Source organism: Rhinichthys klamathensis, unplaced genomic scaffold (genome assembly GCF_029890125.1).
Source record: "Rhinichthys klamathensis goyatoka isolate OS25496 unplaced genomic scaffold, OSU_Roscu_1.1 h1tg000294l_1, whole genome shotgun sequence".
NCBI lineage: Eukaryota > Metazoa > Chordata > Actinopteri > Cypriniformes > Leuciscidae > Rhinichthys > Rhinichthys klamathensis.
In genome coordinates this window covers 217,501-236,909 of record NW_026606813.1, presented here as the reverse complement: position 1 = coordinate 236,909, position 19,409 = coordinate 217,501, and the positions used below count along the sequence as shown (strand labels likewise).

At 40.0% G+C, this 19,409-nt stretch overlaps 1 protein-coding gene across 1 annotated transcript in view; it reads right to left on the bottom strand.

Moving 5' to 3' along the window:
- Nucleotides 1–10,754: 10,754 nt before the first annotated feature.
- pde11a (phosphodiesterase 11a) overlaps nucleotides 10,755–19,409 on the bottom strand; it is a 95,964-nt gene continuing 87,309 nt past the window's right edge. Inside the window, exons 19-20 of the mRNA XM_056269917.1 lie at nucleotides 18,679–18,762; nucleotides 10,755–11,855 (exon numbers count right to left, since the gene is read on the bottom strand). Of these exons, the coding sequence (XP_056125892.1) occupies nucleotides 11,667–11,855; nucleotides 18,679–18,762 (273 nt within the window). The 3' untranslated portion in view covers nucleotides 10,755–11,666. The remainder of the gene's footprint in view (nucleotides 11,856–18,678; nucleotides 18,763–19,409) is intronic.

The window sequence follows — 19,409 nt, the reverse complement described above, 5'->3', positions numbered from 1 at the left end:
GAAAAAACCCAGCATGAATATTCTTTGCCTTTTTGTGTTTCACAAAGATTTTGGAAGGCTTGAATGTTTGGACCCAATGACGACATTTTATTTGTGAGTGGACTCTAAACTCTGCGGGATGAATATCAGGTTAATGTAGTGTGTGTCCTGTGTAACAGGCTCAGACGTCTCGCTTTACTACGGTGGCACTTTTGTAAAACATTTAAGCCTAAACAAACAGTCCAGGGTCTTTACTTGCAGACGTGCTGTCAAACAGGGCTGTGATGTTCAGCAGATCCTCTCTCCTGGTTCCCCTTTATGAAGTGTCAGAGGAGCTTTTCTGTGTGTTATGAATCCATGTGCTTCTGGACTATTGTGTTGCTGAAACGCAAAATGAAGGATCTCGAGGAGGTTTCGCTTCCCCTCGGCTTGATTCCTGAACGGTTTCATCATCTCGCGTCACTTCAAGAAAAACAACCGTATTAACAGATTTTAACTGAAATATAATGAAAGTTTCCCTTGTCTTTCCCTCAGATTTCTTGGTCATGTGTTTAATATCAGAGTACATTTTTGTCAAAGCTGTTTGTGCAATAAATTAACATGTCAGAACATTTTAGATCGTGTGTCCTCTGTCATTATTGCAAATGTTTTATTACGTTTGTTTGATTCTCTGTCTGTCCAATCAGAGGCCTTGCAGAGGAATGTTTTTCATCTTCAAACCAAACTTGGTTCTTCCTCAATCCCGTCCGGCTAGCGTTCTCCCCATAATGTTCATCATTAGGTCAGTAGACGGAGAGTAGACAGTCTTTTGTGGCTGTTTGAACACATTCAATCACGTGAGTGTTTACACTACCACAGCAATCCGGTCGAATGGCTTTTCAACTCTGGAAGTGATTGAAAGTGGTCACATTTTAGACCCGTTTACTCCTGTATTTAGTGTCGTCCACTTGTGATCCGATCGACCAAAACGCATCTTAATACCAGCTGTAAACAGGGCCTAACGCACACTTCCACTTCCTGATGGCTCCAGACTCACTGGCTAAATGTGTGCATATTAAAAACACCACAGAGACATATAAACAACATTAAAATCTGGATTTTCACCACAGGGGGACTTTAAAAGAGACAACCAGGTTAGGGTACTTTAAGTAAAACCAACAAATCATTTTTACATTGTGATTGTGTCTTTAAACGTTTCTCTGCATGTTGTTGATCTAATGTCTCATAAACAATACGTGTCAATTTAAAAATGACATTTTCAAATAATACCGGTGCGTATACGGCCCACTTCGAGCACTGGTTTAAAATGATTGTAATCTATGGACACTCACAGTTTCTGTAATAGGCTTTCAGTTGCAGATCATTGTGTAATGTAACCACACGGTGTCACTGTTGAGTGCGTCTCTCTGTCCTACAGGAGGAGCCCATGAGCACATTTGGGATGTTACTCCTTATGCAACACATCTGATTACACCTGACTAATGAACTGAACTCATTTGTGCTTCATGACCTGAATTATGTGTGTCAGGTTAGTGAGACGTCTAAAATGAGCGGTGCTGCAGGGCCGCAGTTTCACCGCAGCCTTGCCTTTATATCTCTGACTCATTTTCAGCATAGAAGCTGCTGTGAAACAAACCATCCAGCTCTCAGATGAATCACAACATTACAATCTGAGATCTGAGCAACAACAACAAAAAATACTCTTCCACTGAAGCATGCAAATTATTATTTTGTTTAATTAAGTAATCATTAACAGAATGATTCTCTTATCATCAGAACTCAGGTTAATTGTTTTTACGGTTTATAAATTAACAATTAAAATAATTGTATCCCTTAAAACACATCTTTGATCACCAAAATTACATATTTAAACGTTTTTTTTTTTTCCTGGAAAATGTTTTCTTTATGGCTTAAAATAGCTTGAATGTAACTCGACACCCTTGCCTCATTTAGTATACGCGGTTCTATGAATATGCAAATGAGCCCCGCCTCCACTCACTCACTCAGCTCAGAGATCCACTGGTTGACGATCACACGTTGATCTGATTGGTTACAAGGTAGTGTGTGACGTCAGAAACACCAGCGATTTCAAACCGTGTTTTTGAGACTGTCTTTGGTTCACTGCAGTTTTACTCAGCAATGCTGTCGACTTATGAACTTACACATGGTTTGACTTAAAGCATATTAAAAACACCACATATACATATTAACAACTTTAAAAACTTGATTTTCACCACGGGGGGGACTTTTAAAAATGATAAATCTTTATAGACCTTATGTTCCAGAGAAACAAACACACAGAATCTTTGCAATGGATCTTTAAACTTTTCCATTTTTGCGGTCGCTCTGTATATTTCTATGGCATCGCTGTTGAAGAGTAATTAGCTCGTGAAGTGGATTTACTTACTGTAGAGTTAATGAAAGTTATCATGATCATTGTAATGTTTGAAGCGGATGTCATAACAAATGTCAGTAGACCAGGAAGATTTTTAAACGAGCGGTTCATTCTTAAATCTGGAAGATCTTACCTTCATGCTGTGGAAACACAAACCGGACGCGTGGAAAAGGGGCGGAGCTACATAAGGTCTCTAGGCAAAGTAAATGTGATTTCACTAGTGACGGACCAACTGCGTGAAGTTTACACCTCAATTGTCCAGCCTACTCGCAGAAATCTCCAACTCATTATTTCTAGCAGCACGTTTATTTGAATCGGACAGTTTACACTTCCAGAAATCATGCTTCAGGATTCTCCAGAAAAAGGAGAGTTGGACCAAGAGAACAAGACAATTCAAGACAGCCTCATCACTTACATAACGCCTCAGAGAACAGTCCAACAGTGGTAACAGCAATAACCAATCCTCCAAGAAATCATTGGGAATAATGTAAAACATTCGGAATAATGCGGTTACATATGAAAGTATTCCTCCCCACTGATGCAACAGCTGCTTTCATGCAGGTACAATAAATCAAGTACTGAATAATGAAGTACCGGTGAATCTTATTACAGCTTGACTGTTCAGACACTTCTTCATGCAACTCAATTTTACTCTCCATCAAGTGGCATTTTATCTTCAGTTTCCCGAGAGCATGTGGACTTTAACCAGCACAAGGAGGCTTTCAAAACCACAACACATTATCAAAGTGCAGTCACGTATTATACAAATCAGGACATGAAGGAGCATGAGACAGGGAAGAAAGACAAGATTGTGATCCAGGTCAATATGTGTGGTTATATGTGGCCTATAGCTCCCCCTGTGGTGGAGGGAGACTTCACTCCGAGAAGACCAGGTTCTGTGAGGTTCTATTTAGAACTCTAGGGTTCCAGTTTTAATTTTATGCCGAAAAAAGGTTCTATATTAGATGAAATGTATATAATACGTTCGTTTAACAGGTTATTGCAATTTTTTCTAGTGTATAAAGTATGTTTGCAAGCTGTTTAATCTGTTCAATTTAAAGGGGTCATGACATGAGAAATCAAATTTGCCTTGATATTTTGACACTTTGTACCATTAAAACATCCTGCAAGTTTCATAGCTTAAAACATCCGCCTCATTATAAACAAAGCATTTATTTAATCAAGCTGTGATGTCACATGGGTAAATGTATTTGCATATGCCCGCCTCCTGAGCAAGACATCGACGAATAGTTTTACACCATCGCATCATAGGCTCCGCCCACTTAACGGCTGGCATTTGCCTACAGTGGATGTGAGTGCCACGTCAAAAGCAAACAGAAGCCATTATAATCACTGACGCTGTCTACACTGATACGGTATACAGATGTGTGTTCAGTTTCTGGTGTATACGCGCTGGAGTCTGCAGACAACAGGATACATGGAAGAGTGAAGGAACATCCAGTTTAAACATCTCGTTTGCGTCTCTGTACAGACTTAAGAAGGATCCCAGCGTCAGAAACAAGTGGTTGGTTTATTTTAATGGCGTCCCGGATCGTGTCGGAGGATTATATGTTTGTTCGGAGCATTTCGTTTTGTGAACGAGGCGAGTGTAATGGAGAGTTCAAAGAAACTTTTGATTGACAGATGAAGCAGCAACTGTATTGGATCTGACAGTATCTTCATCACAAACCGTAGTTAAAGGATTTCATAATGTTGTGTATGTAAATGATGGTTTTATATGGATAATGTTTTCAAAACACTTACTCGCGTGCAATAGTGGAGTGGCCGTTGATACCGTTTCCAATGCCATGACGTTAGCCAATCATAACAGTGGCCGTTTACCGACAAGCCTTAAAGGAGCCGCGCCTTAAAAACTGATCATTTCCGACAGAGGGCCAGAATGAGGGTTGAAAATAATTGTTTTTCTGCATTTTGTTTGCGCAAAAAAACTGAATTAACTTTAGAAATCAACTTATTATAAAGGATGAAAATTATAAAGGAAAATAAAAAGTCATTTCACGACCCCTTTAATTAAAATAAAAAGATCAGTTAAAACCAAATTAATTAATTAAAAAGTAAATCCATAAAATGAATCTCCTAAAAGGTTCTATGTGAAGTGCCTGACGGAACCCTATAAGATTCAATATAGAACCTTTTCTTAGAGTGTTGGAAGTGCGGATTTTATCATAGTACATGTTTGCTCACAGTAAATGAACAGAAACTTAAAAACGTGTATAATTACTTCTTACAGTATATAAATGTAGCTTAGAAAGCCGGCTCTCGAGTTTCAGTCTATCCATGGCAACCCAAATAAGGGTTTCTTTTCCCAAAATACAACGGTATAGTTATAGAATTCGTCCGTTCACTCGGGAAAACAGAAAATAAAAAGATTGGATAGTAAGCATCCATTTGTGTTGAGAATCTGCATTTAGATTTAAAGATATTTGGACGTTTTTCTCCAACTGTGAACGTTTGTATGTCATTCATAAACCTGAAATGTGGCGTTAGACATCCCGAGTTGTGTTGACCAGTGAAACGCCAAAGGAAAAAGCATTCTGAACATGAATTTAACAGTTGTACTGTGTTATTGAATAAGAAATATACTTAAACCAACTGGATGGGAGCCATTTGAGCTGGTGAATTTCCACGGTACTGTGCTATTGTATGTTGATGAATCTCACAAAGAAATGAAAAAGTGAATCAATGATCATGAAGAAAAAAAAAAAAAAAAATCATTACTGTAATTACTATATTATTACTATTGTTGTGTGTTATTATTAAGTATTCAGATTAAAAATATAAATACTACTAATAATTGTGACCAGACAGGATGATTCTTATAACTGTATTATAATGAGAATCTAAATAGAATCAACAAAAATAATGAGAATTACAAACAAAAGCAAAAGTACAACATTTGGACACATTGTGCTTGTCGGGAAAATGTTGTAATGCAAAAAATCGTTCTGTCCTTTATGCAAATCGAGGCTTTCTTATTTCTTCCCTTTTTGGGGTGAAACTGACATATGACTGGAGATGGTCTCAGTTCATCCAGCTGGTGGAGAGGATGAGAACAGAATGAAATGAATTCGTGTGAGTTTTTTACTTAGTAAAGGCACATACATGTCTCAGATTAGACTGACAATTTCACAAGATCACTGATGAAAAAAGGTGACTGACTAAAGCAGTCTGAAGTCAATAGTAGGTCCACATTTCCCACACATTTATGAGAAAAGAAGTGTAATTATGTGGAAGAGTAATGCACTTCTATAGTAGCTGAAAATTTGACAAAATATTTAAAGGAGTCATAATGTAGTATTAACTTTGATACCCACGCTCTATTATAGTCATTTCATGCCCTTCTAAAAAAGAAAAATTGGAAAAAAATAAACAGAGAGCTCGTTTGACCCATATTTCTGAATGCATTATTGTCTCGCGAGATCTGATGCGAGGTTTTGGCTGTCGTGGACGGTCATTTTAATAATGCAAATGAGGGGCGCGTTGATTGGTGGCAGGAAGGAGGGGGCTTGACACCGCAGGTAACTTCAGCATATCATTCCAAAAAGAGATCATGGCGCAAGTTGTTAATGAACCCGACCTGGCCGCGACCTACGGGATTCAACCGTATATGTTTGAGCCAGACTCTGAACCAGAGCTGGAAACGGAAGAGGAACAACAGTCAATTGAAGGACGTCCACATCAACATGTCTCTGAATGGTAAAGACAATTTTTTTGTCTGAGACATACATTAACATCAGTAACGAGCTAAAACGTTTTTTGCTATTTTCTCCCACATAAGTTTAGCTTTAATTTAATGTAGATTACATTAACGGAGATGTAGTCTACTTTATTTTCAGCTTACAGTGGTTATAGAGATTAACGTTTGCTATAATGTGTTGTTTTTGCCTTTTTTGACGTTGTGGTTTTTTAGATATTTAATAATTTTCATCTGCAGACATGTAACGTTATGTTTTTCTTTATGTTTATTAATTCTTGACTGTTTTTTAAATGTATCTATCCTTATCTATTATATAAAAAAATCAATACAATGATATGTTGTCATTGTTATATTGTATACGATTATATTAAATAATAGCTGTATCATTTTCTAGTCTGTTTAAAGTGGAAAGATGTGGCTAGCATTCGTAGAGTCCATTCCCCGTGTTTAGGCCTACATCACATACATTAACCGCATTAGTAGTTAGCTGCTATTTAGGGCCTTTACATAGTCAACGCGAGCAACGCGAGCAAGCAACGCGAGCTACGCGCTCCTTTCCATAGTACACAAGCGTCACCGGCGATGCGTGAAATGCAATACACCGATCGCGCAGCAGGGGGTAGTAGAGTCTAGAGTCGGGTCACGTAATATTCAGATCAAAATGGCAACTGAAGAGGAGTGCATATTGCTGATTTTACATCGGCGGCAACAAAGGATGTATACGAACAAGCTCGCATAACTTTTCCTCTTCGCCCGCCATTGTATTCAAATCTTCTTCTTCTGTAAACATAATAATATACCTTTTTATGTACATTACTTGCAATGTCGCCCCCACCGACAACGCATAGTATTGCGTGCATCGGCGCGTCGCGTATCAAAAACTAGGATGACACATTTGGCTACGCATCGACGCATAATGGCGGCCGAAGCGTAGCGATGTGTAGCCTTGCGCACGCGTATGCGTACCGATGCGTTGACTATGTAAGGGCCCTTACACATAATAAAAACACAGTCTTACCGTTTCAAATTCAGGCAAGTCCCTGATTGTTGGAATGGCACCTTTTTCCAAACGTAGCTTCGATGCCAACTTCGCCTGATATTGCCCCAAATTTGTAAAAGATTCTTTTGTGAAATGTTTAGCGCAGACACCTAACGTTGAGCAAGTTGAGATGGTTGTTGGAACAGCGTCATTGAAAATAAATTTCATCCACTTGTCCCTTGTAGTTTGGTCAGTTTTGGGTAAAGAAAAAACATTAGAATGTGGATTATGACAGTCAACCACAGAGCAACTCACGTGTGCACTACGTTTCTGCATCTTTCTTGACTGAATATGATGGGGAGAGGGGCAGGGCGGGCCTCCTCTGCGGTGTCCATATATGGTATATCCGGCCCCGTCTTGACGTCAAGTCGGGGGAGAAATTGAAATCTCGTATTTGAGTGCGCGTGCACGTTGGCTAGTTTAAGAACCCTGGGGTAAACAAACGCTTCACTTTTGAATATCGGCATCCCGGCCAATGTATAATCGTTAGTCAATCATAACATACATTGATTCTCATGGAAAAGTGAAAATTGCACATTATGACTCCTTTAATAACCTAACATGCAAGGGGGTGAAAGATGTGCATGAGATCTGCGCTCTTTCTGCAGGCTGTGTGTGGGCCTGTGACGAGTAAAGTTGGGTTTGAGGTAATCCAGTGCACAGAGATGAGAGAAGGAAGATGAAGAGCGAAACATGAGGCTTCACGCTCTCACACCACGGCTGTGTCTGAAATCACACACTCTCTAGTAGGTACTTATTCTGAACAAGTACTCACCTTGTGACCGTTTAAAAAATATGTTATATATAGTATGAATGTGTGTATAAAATCCAGACGTACTATGTCCACCATGTTGTCACTGTGTCACGTGACCAACGCTTTCCTGCCATTCATAACTCCTCTCCCAGTGGCCTCATGGGATAGTAACGTGTCCATCGTATGCACACTTCAGAATCTCACTGAAAGTAGTAGGTCATCCAGGGCTTTCTGTTTTTCAATTACTATGAATTTGGACACACTGCTTTTTTCACATACTGTTTTTTGCATACTTCATAGTGGGGAAGTGTGTGATTTCAGACGCAGCCCTAGCCTGAGCTGCTTCATGAGGATAAAACAACCAGGGAATCGAAGGCCTGTTTCACTCCAGCATAAGTACAACAGCACACTCACAGCGTTTCTTACGTTAAGTGTTTCCTTTAATAACTGCTTCCTTTAAAGCTGCAGTCCGGCGTTTTTCCTCTTTGTCGCCATCTCTGTTCGAAATCTGCAATTGCAGTCATTCGTGGAATTATCAATTTTACGTGAGTTGTACTTCAACACCCTCGGCACGGCACAGCGCGGATGAACACAGTGTTTGAGGAGACTGTGAGGCTGTCAGTCACCGCGTCAGTGTGGATACTGGCATTCAGATTATTATTTTTGGAAGTATGACCAACAAAAGAATTTACACCGGAAAATGTCATCTGAACTAGTAAGTAACATCCACTTTTGTTCTGGTTCTGACATTGCAGTAAATCGCGCTGATTAAATCTAACAATTGCTTATACGCAAAACCGTGCAAATTATACTTTGTTCTCAACAATGTAAGCAAGCATGTAATGTCCTTCCGATATTATCCTTGTTTTCGCATGGGCCGGTTGCAGTCTCGTTTTTTCTGTAGCCACTCCGAAGTCTGAACAAAGTCTTTTGCATTTTACAGCGGGTGAATCTGTTGTCACTGGTGATCGTCGTTTGAACAGCCGCGTCACAGACCAGCACAAGACGAACAATTGTGGTTAAAAAGTATATACATTTTTATTCTTTTTAGAAAATGAGCGATGGTTTCGCTAGATAAGACCCTATTCCTCAGCTGGGATCGTGCAGAGCCCTTTGAAACTGCATTGATCTTGGATGGCATTGGGGTGAGTAAATTATCAGGAAATTTTCATTTTGAGGTGAACTAATCCTTTAAGTAATTAAAACTACATGGAAACCAAACTCTAAAGTTAAACTATTGCAATAAACTGCTTAAATCAGTTGATATGGTCATTCAGTCACACAAAGCTGTTGTAAGGCTTCAGGAATGTAGCACACAAGTTATATAAATTACTTTTATAGTACGTTTAAGGCCTGTTTATTCCAATGATGATAACTACACTCACCTAAAGGATTATTAGGAACATCATACTAATACTGTGTTTGACACCCTTTCGCCTTCAGAACTGCCTTAATTCTACGTGGCATTGATTCAACAAGGTGCTGAAAGCATTCTTTAGAAATGTTGGCCCATATTGATAGGATAGCATCTTGCAGTTGATGGAGATTTGTGGGATGCACATCCAGGGCACGAAGCTCCCGTTCCACCACATCCCAAAGATGCTCTATTGGGTTGAGATCTGGTGACTGTGGGGGCCATTTTAGTACAGTGAACTCATTGTCATGTTCAAGAAACCAATTTGAAATGATTCGAGCTTTGTGACATGGTGCATTATCCTGCTGGAAGTAGCCATCAGAGGATGGTGGCCATAAAGGGATGGACATGGTCAGAAACAATGCTCAGGTAGGCCGTGGCATTTAAACGATGCCCAATTGGCACTAAGGGGCCTAAAGTGTGCCAAGAAAACATCCCCCACACCATTACACCACCACCACCAGCCTGCACAGTGGTAACAAGGCATGATGGTTCCATGTTCTCATTCTGTTTACGCCAAATTCTGACTCTACCATCTGAATGTCTCAACAGAAATCGAGACTCATCAGACCAGGCAACATTTTTCCAGTCTTCAAATGTCCAATTTTGGTGAGCTCTTGCAAATTGTAGCCTCTTTTCCCTATTTGTAGTGGAGATGAGTGGTACCCGGTGGGGTCTTCTGCTGTTGTAGCCCATCCGCCTCAAGGTTGTGCGTGTTGTGGCTTCACAAATGCTTTGCTGCATACCTCGGTTGTAACGAGTGGTTATTTCAGTCAAAGTTGCTCTTCTATCAGCTTGAATCAGTCGGCCCATTCTCCTCTGACCTCTAGCATCAACAAGGCATTTTCTCCCACAGGACTGCCACATACTGGATGTTTTTCCCTTTTCACACCATTCTTTGTAAACCCTAGAAATGGTTGTGCGTGAAAATCCCAGTAACTGAGCAGATTGTGAAATACTCAGACCGGCCCGTCTGGCACCAACAACCATGCCACGCTCAAAATTGCTTAAATCTCCTTTCTTTCCCATTCTGACATTCAGTTTGGAGTTCAGGAGATTGTCTTGACCAGGACCACACCCCTAAATGCATTGAAGCAACTGCCATGTGATTGGTTGATTAGATAATTGCATTAATGAGAAATTGAACAGGTGTTCCTAATAATCCTTTAGGTGAGTGTATAACGATAAATATATAGTTGTAAAAATTGTCCACAATTTTTGTGGGGAAAAAAAAGTTCACACCAAAATTTAAAACGAAAACAGCACAGAGGAACGATATTGTTTGAATCACTTTCAGAATGATTATTTTTTTCTGATGAACAATAAAAACATTGACATTAAGAATCCATCCTGCTTTAAAGAGCATAAACATTTAAAGCGGCAGAAGATAAACTGCAGCATGTGATTATAATGAACAGAACGTTATTGTCCGCTGGTGTGGACGCTAATATAGTAAACGTTATAGTTATCGTTCTTAGTGTGAACGGGCCTTAAGGGTGCTTTTGTGTTCTTCTGATGCCATGGACCAGTACAATTCTTCAAAATATCTTCTTTTGTGTTCCACAGAAGAAAGAAAGTCGTACTTGGAACAACACAAGTGTGAGTAAACGACAGAACTATCACTATTCATGATGGGTGCCGTCGATTCCCTGCGTGAAGTGAAACAGGCCCAAGACTTGAGGAAAAATCCATGATGATGAAGTATGAACTAGAGAGATCTGTGATGTACCGTATGCGATGCATGCATTATCATGGGGGTTTTACCAAGGCACAGAGTACAGCGCTGGAGTGGATCAGCATCGCCAAGAGCCTCGCGGCTCCACAAACCCCTGATCCTGGAATAAATACATCAGCTAAAACAAGAAAGGCAAAAAATACAGTCAAATCCTGCATTAGTCATTCCTTCACATGACATATGCAGTACAGAACCGAGCTCCAGTGCTCAGGAAATGTGCTCATTCAACATCATCAAAGCTACAAAGGGAAAAATACACTATTATACCTTATAAACGGTGGCAATCCTCCTTAAACAGTCCCTGCTGAAAGTAACTTACACACACGATAGAGTCTCGAAGTTAGCATGCTAGCCCTAAAGTAGCTTCCTGGGCGTAAACACATCCCTAAGATTCCCCACATCACAAGTCATTGTTAGATAAATGTGCAGTCTTTGCACTGTGGAGACGAATGCATACGCAAACTCATTCGCAGTCGCCTGAAGTGCTCAGAGACGGAGCAAAAGCCCGATAGCGGGCGCTAGTGAGGTAATGGCTGCTGGTTTGAAGCGTGCAGCAGATCCAAACTCCTTCCGTCTGCATAACTGCGGGTCAGAGAGAAGCGTGTGGTAAAATCAGGCAGAGTGTCCCCAGGTTAGCTCACGGGGCCGCCGTCGCTAGTGTCCGCGCAGCCGTTTGCTGTGACCTCAGCGTCACGCGGGCTTCCAGGGCCGGGGTTTTCCTGGCTGCGCTGGTGTCTGTGGTGTAGCTCTTCCCATTTGGCACGATTGGCCTTGATCAAATCAACCATCGGCTGTAGTTTAGGGTTTAATTTGGCAAAAGTCTGGAGAGAGAGAGAGAGAGAGAGAGAGAGAGAGAGAGAGAGAGAGAGAGAGAGAGAGAGAGTACGAGTTGATTTTCGTTATGATTAATTAGTGTTTAGAATTGAAAATAGTAGGTGTTAAAGGTACAATATGTAAGAATTTTGTAATAAAATATCAAAAAATCACTTGCACAGTGTGATATATTTCCTGCAGTTGTGTACTTACAATATCCCAAAAGTCTCCAAAGATTTTTTATTTCAGAGAAATTCCCATTTTAAATAAGTGGCCGTCCCGGAAAAAAATGTCGCCTGTCAATGACGCAATATCCGCGCTATCCTCGGTTTCCGTTCATACTGCCATAGCCATGACGTAACCATGGCGACAGACGTGGACAACTGCGTAGTGCGTAACGTTTAGCGGCACGCGGTTCTTGTTTCTTTCAAACATAGACCATGGCAAGCAGACTTTGGGACAAACAAGGAGAACTAAAATGAGGATCAATATCAGCGTGGCGTTTTTGAGATGCCGAGAGCTAGCGTCCGCGGCTAACTTGGACTCGACAGAGCTTCACGAGTCACGACTTGAAAGCTTTATTAGACAGGTGAGCAAATGTACATAAAACAAATCAATGTTATATAACGTTAGCTCAACATGATGAAATGTTAGAATATGCTCGGTATGTTATTCTAATGTTGATCTAGCTTAACGTTACTGCTAGTTTCGTATAGCAAACGAACGAACACGTAGTATAACATTATAACTTTCAACACACATTTAAATGCCGTTTAGTGTGATAGTGTAACGTTAGACCAAGTGAAGCAGCGCTGCGTTCCCTCACACGTTTAATTCGTCTAATAAACTGACCTGTGTGAGTAATCCAGCACTCGCGGGTAGTTCGGTAGAATTAAATGTCTTAATTCCTTTATATCCGCGGGACTCGCGTGTGATATCTGTCTCTTTAGCAATCGCGCCCGGCTTCATACCACTTTAATGTTAAAAAACATGAATGTTTGCACTCATCCATAAACATTATTAGATCCATCAGCTTGACAGCAAGTCCCATCATTCAGCTCATCACTGCATCATCAACCTACGCCTTTGTTATTGTTGGAAACTGCGCCCTCTTGTGGTGAAAAAACCCAACATATTGTGCCTTTAAGGCCCTTAACGAAGGAAATTCGAGAGTACGAGTTGATTTTCGTTATGATTAGTTAGTGTTTAGAATTGAAAATAGTAGGTGTTAAGGCCCTTAACGAAGGAAATTTTCGCACGTTGAAAAATAAATACAACCTCACGTTGAGTCAATCACGCTTGCACACTGCCTCCGAAACTTTCGTCCGTCATAAAAAAAAATCAGATTGTGTTCGATTTTCTGCGTTTTTTGCATCCGTAGCAAGCAGTTTGAATGGTGTTTTGACAATTCAGAGCCACCGAATACGAAAAAACGCATATGAATATTTCGGACTCCGTGTGCAAGGACCTTTACTCTCCTACTTTCACAGGTGAAGTTAAACGGTGAGTTCAGAAGAGGAAATTCTGTCATCATTTACTCTCCCTCATGTCGGAGACTTTCTTCAGAACAAGATTGAAGATATTTTTTATGAAATCTGAGAGATTTCTGTCCCTCCATTGACAGATATGCAAGTGACACTTTGACACTACAACACGTTCATAAAGAGATCGTTAAACTAATTCATTTGAATAAAGCGGTTTAGTCCACATTTTCTGAAGAGATTCGTTTGCTTTATATGATGAACAGAACATGCTTGAGCTTCTGTTTACCACAACTGATGTGTGAGTTGATGAATGTTTATATGTGAATAAAAGCTTAAATTCAATTTATTCATCATATAAAGCGATTGAGTCTCTTTAGAAAATTTGGACTAAACCGCTCAATTAATATGGAATAGTTTTTAAGATCTCTTTATAAACGTCTTGAAGCATCAAATTGGTAGTTGTGTAGCTGTAAATGGAGAGATTTCATAAAAAATATAAATATGTTCTGAAGATGAACGAAAGTCTTACGGGTTTGGAAAGACATGAAGGTGAGTAAAGGATGACAGAATTGACATTTTTGGGTGAACAAACCCTTTATTTTTTTATTGTTTCTGCTTCTTCACTTGTATTTTGATCCAGAGATTCTGTACTCTTGTTAGAAGATGCGCAATGGCGCCCCCTATCGTATAACAGTGAGGAATAGTAAAGGATCAGTGTAAAACGAGAGGAACAAGAGAGAGAGTACGGAGGGTCAAGGCAAAAATACTCCCACACATTCCCTGCTCTCCCACACACACACTGAAGAAATCTGCCCAGCTTCTCATTTAATTCATCTATATAATTCATACGCAGTTGATTTTTAATAGTTTGACTGGTTGGTCAGGCTTAAAGGTGGAAAAAGGCAGGATTCACTTCAGAGATTTAATTAGTGGCAAGATGATTAGTTTGATAAGACAAGCTCCGTTTTTAGTGTTAGTGATTTGATTCAAATACACACCCTTATTATTCAATCAATTCACATCTGTGGACCAGAATATCAGAGGCATTGGTCTGGACTCTTTTGACTTGAGCAAGTAAGTATCCCTCTAAAACACCCTAGCAACCACTTAGCAAAGCAATGCCATAGCAACCAGCCAGGAAACCCTAGCAACTGCATATGAAAACACCTTAACAACCACATTTAGCAACACACCATGGCATTGGGGAAGAGAGTTTATTCACAGGCTAATTTTCAATAGAAATTAGTTTTGATGTTGTACTTCACTTGGTTATCAAGCTGATAGTTTGTTCTCTCTCTCTCTCTCATTGAGAATCAAGGGTAATAGAGGCATTAGAGCTTGTAAGTGTGTACGACGTTGTGTTGCGCTGGTCTCTGAGATCTACGCTGATACACTGATGTTTCTGTTATTACAAGCAGAAGACTGAAGAGAGGGCATGTTTGAGGAAAATGTGGATTGTGAATATTATATATATAAAGCCTACTCTATTATATTTGTATCAATTTCTAAGGCGTCTAAATGATCCACACTCAATCTCCTCCAGTCCTTCTGTCTCGGACTGATAGTTCACACTGTTGTATCCAGTAAATTCAGTATAATTGTACAGACGTACACAGAGTCTTTCTGTGTCAAATCTGCACTGTTTTTATCAAGGAAACGCAAGAATAACTTCGAAATTGTTAGTAATATTTACTGGACCGAACTAGCCTGGTTAAAACCAGATCATTCTCAGTTGTAACTGAGTTATGGTCTGGCAAAGCGTCATAGACAAATCATTTCCAGAGGGGCGTCACCAACGGACGTCGCGGATAGACCTAAACCCAATCAGAGCGATGAAGGAGATGACGTATGCAGAGCGGCGGAGACACATCTCCGAGTGTTGTTCTTTGCTCGGTTTTTAACTAAAAGGAAACGTTCAAATCGCTTAAAACAGACGCGATAGCTGATTGGAACGAGTGATGTTCGACGGCGGCATCCATCTTTGTAATGTAGGCTACAAAATCTGCTTCAAAATCCCAGCGCTGTCGTCATCGTGTAAAGCCCGCCCCAACGCTTCTGATTGGTGCCTCGATTTCGGCGGATTGGAAATGGGCTTGAATGAGCTCTTTGCCAGACTAACTTTCAGAGCAAATCTAAATTTGCCGGAAGGTGTCTGGGTTTTCCCAGGCTAGGACCAAACATCATTTATTAGAAAAATCATGAGTGTCAAATATGGTTTATTTGTTAATCTCTGAATCATCATTGTATTGCACTGGAGTAAAGCACCGACTGAAGAAAAGACGACATAAACCAGTTTTACCAGTGATTATTATGGGAAATGTCTGGTCGTTTGGGAATAAAATGGAGGAGCTTACGGCACTAACAAGGATGCAACGGGAGTATCGTGAATGCAGTTTTATGTGTTTTACTGAGACTTGGTTGAGTGAGAGAACGCCGGACTCGCTTGCAACATTGGATTGTCTTCATCTTGGGCGGAGTGATTAGCTCGCAGAGAAGTGGTGAGGAGCAGAGAGTTCGCTCAGAGTTGCGCTAATCACTCCGCCCAAGTAGCATCGCTTCGCCTTCTGAGAATATAGTTCCCAGTATGTATACGGTTAAAAGATGCCTGTGTCTCATATGACCTTGTTATTTGTACACACTGTGACTATACAAATCACAACATGTAAATAGGAAAATGTTGGCGTTATTTTGTCACTTATTGGGAACAGTATGCTAGCTGGAGCCATTTACTTCCAGTCTTTGTGCTAAGCTAGGCTAGCGGTGGGTGCGTCAGACAGAGTTACGGCACGCACGGAGATGAGAAGGGTATGTATGGACTTATATAACTCAAAGTCCCAAAAAGTCGGCGTGTTCCTTTAAGACCTTAAGATCGTGTACTTTATCACAGGTTGTGGAGGGGGACTGTTGGAAAAGGAGAAGAATAAGTTTATGAAGGATTCAGGTTGTGTTGTGGGGATTGTGTTACCCACCTTAAATGAGATATTGCAGGATAGAATGATTGGGAAATTGTTTTTTATGATGAATCATGATTGTCATCCCCTTAATGACACAATTCGAGCCCTTGTGCGTTCTCACAGCTCAAGATTACAAGATTACACAACCCCGCTGTTACAAGGAGCGTTTTAGAGAGTCTTTCTTTCCAACCGCAATTAGATAGTACAACCGACTATATTCTAGGATTACTTGGTTGTATATAATCATAATGCTTTGCGAAATTGATACTGGAGAATAAGGGTGTATTCACACCAGGAAAGTCCGATAGTTCACTTGCTTTGGTCCGGACCAAATAATTTTTTTTTTTTTTTTTTTGGTACGGTTCGCTTTCACACTGCTCTTTTTGCAAGTGAACCAAAATTTGTAAACAAAACCACACGTGTGCTAAGGTCGTCCATTCATTGGACAAGGATTCTCAAGTAGGGAAATCAGGAAGTGCAAAAAAGGTTCAGCATGGAGATATTTCGTACTGCAATATTTGTTATTTTACTAATTTTGTGTTATTCTGTACAAACGCAATATGAAGAAACTGCGCAGAAGACGGATAAGGCATAAAGTTTTGATTCATTGAGAGGGGCTATGTTCACACATTCAAATAATGAGATTCTTATTGTATATACTGCTAACAAGTGCTGTCAATGTTAACGCTGCGATTAAGTTTGTCCAGTTTAATGCAGCGTCATCCTTGTATTGTAACTATCGTTATGAACTGCAAAAGCTTTTTTTGCATCTATGCGCGATTAGACTAAAGAGAACGCGCTGTATGTGAATGTCCTGATGCACACACTCATTCATTCATTCATTCCAATGACGCACACACACGACGCGCAGAAAGATTCGCAACAGTATCGTGTGGCCAGACAGCGCGCCGGAATGGAATTCTCTTTTGCTCTTGAACAACAATAACACAAACCATTATGCCAAAATCTCCGACTACGGAAGCCTGTTAACTCAAAGGCGCAGTGCTTTCTTGCAATTGGGTCGGTTCATGTTCACACCGTAAACGAACCGTACCAGAGTTCGTTCGGAAGCGTACCGAGACCACCTCTTCAGCTGGGTCTCGGTTCGGTTGTTTGGTCCGCACCCGAGTTCGATTGCTGTATTCACACCTGCCCAAAAGGTCCGCACCAAGGGGGGAAACGAACTAGAGTTCGATTCAATCGAACCAAACAAGGCAGGTGTGAATACACCCTTAGTCTTGTTGCGAATGTTGTTTAAAGGGTAACTAAACACTAAACCAACTTTTTTAAATTAATGATCTGTAAGACTGGGGCTTTATTAGTGCTGGTCATTGATTCGAGTAACTTTTTTGACATTTGGGTATAAAGTGTTTTAATTCTACAATATATGGTGTAAAAACGTCTGAGTGCTGCCCTCTTCAGGTTGAACGGTGGCTACTGCAGTTAAATTTTCCTATTGGATGTTTGCGGTAGTTCGTGACGGTGGCGGTGAGAGCTGACGTAAGCAGGTTTCAGCTTACCACGCCCTTGGTACGAGCTACCACGCCCATGGCAGTATAAAAACCATCTTGTTTCGTCAAAACCACTGTAGCGAGTCAGGAGTTGGAATTGCGAGTTTTGAAAACGATCAGGATAGAGTATCCGTTCATCCCCTCTATCTCCGCCCACTTTTCCAGCATTTTTCAAATATTGCCAGTGGGTGGAGTCAGGCTCTGACTAGGGGTTTAGTTACCCTTTAAGTTTTCTATTTAGTCATTTTATTGTTGTGCTGCTGTGACATGTCAATTTCCCCCTGGGGATTAATAAAGTTTATCAAATCAAATCAATCATCATTGTTTGCACTGCATTGTATGTTTTAAAACTACAGAACTTTTGATTAGAAAACTAAGCATTTAAATATTATCTTACTAAGGCATATTATTACCAGATATAAAGTGATGACTGATATTTATATCATTTTATAGAAGTAGTCACTATACTGTTTAAAGATCTCATTGTTTTTCTCCTCCATATTCTCACTACATCATACTATATGAGCCATGCAAACTTTATAAATATTTTGTCTAAATGTGTCTAATTACAATAAAATTATATTTTTCAATAATTATATATTATTTCATATGTGTCAGGCATTACAGGGTTAAAGTTGAAGTTCAAATAGCACTCCAATCCCTCTATTAATATGCACTAATATTAGTATCAGAACATCTGTGTTTGACGGCACAACAGAAGATCGGAGGAATGTTTGGGATTTTATTTTTGCCGTTTCATTTGATGACTCTAGTGCTGCGGAAATGACACACTTCTGCTTTAAGCTACTTGTATAAATATGTGAATGAGAAAAAAAAGGTGAAAATGTTTCCTGTTGGTGATGCATTGTGGGTCGGCATTACCTCATACAGCGGCGCACAGATCCCATCAATCCACTCCAGCTGAAGCCCTGGCAGCTCATCCTTACGGTTGCGGTCGAAAATCGCCTATCACACACACACAGACACACACACACACACACACACACTGTTTAGGAGTGTTCAGCCTCTTTAATTGCTCAGTTTTTTCTCATAGACGGCGATGAGATTAAATTGAGAACAAATGGAGACTTTTGCTTTAGCACCCTTGTGGAAAAGAAGAACATTTAAGCATTCCCTCTTATAGAGCACTTAAGGAAAATAATATCATTTAAAATAATATACTTAAGTGTTTTTAAGTGCATGCAATGTATTATAGTTCAAAATTATATTACATGCAATTAATTGAACTAGAGGGCTTTTTTGACTGACTTCAGTAGGACTTAAGTACTTATTTATATGTCATTTTATAATAACTTTTATTGATTGTCTTTGAAATAAGGTTGAAGTAACTGCTGAATGTACTGACAAGCATTTAGAGTGAACTGAAATATACTTTAATGTAACAACAACCCTTTCCGATATTTTGATTTTGAACTGCAGTACCCTTTTTAACCACTAGCTGTCAATATTACACACTGCACCTTTAAGTGGCCTTTTATTTCATTACAGTTTTTTTTACAATCACTTTGCTACTATTTTCAGAACCTTGATGTACTTTTTCAAAACTCTAGACACAAAACTCAAAGCGGTTATCACTTGTAACACAGGCTGTC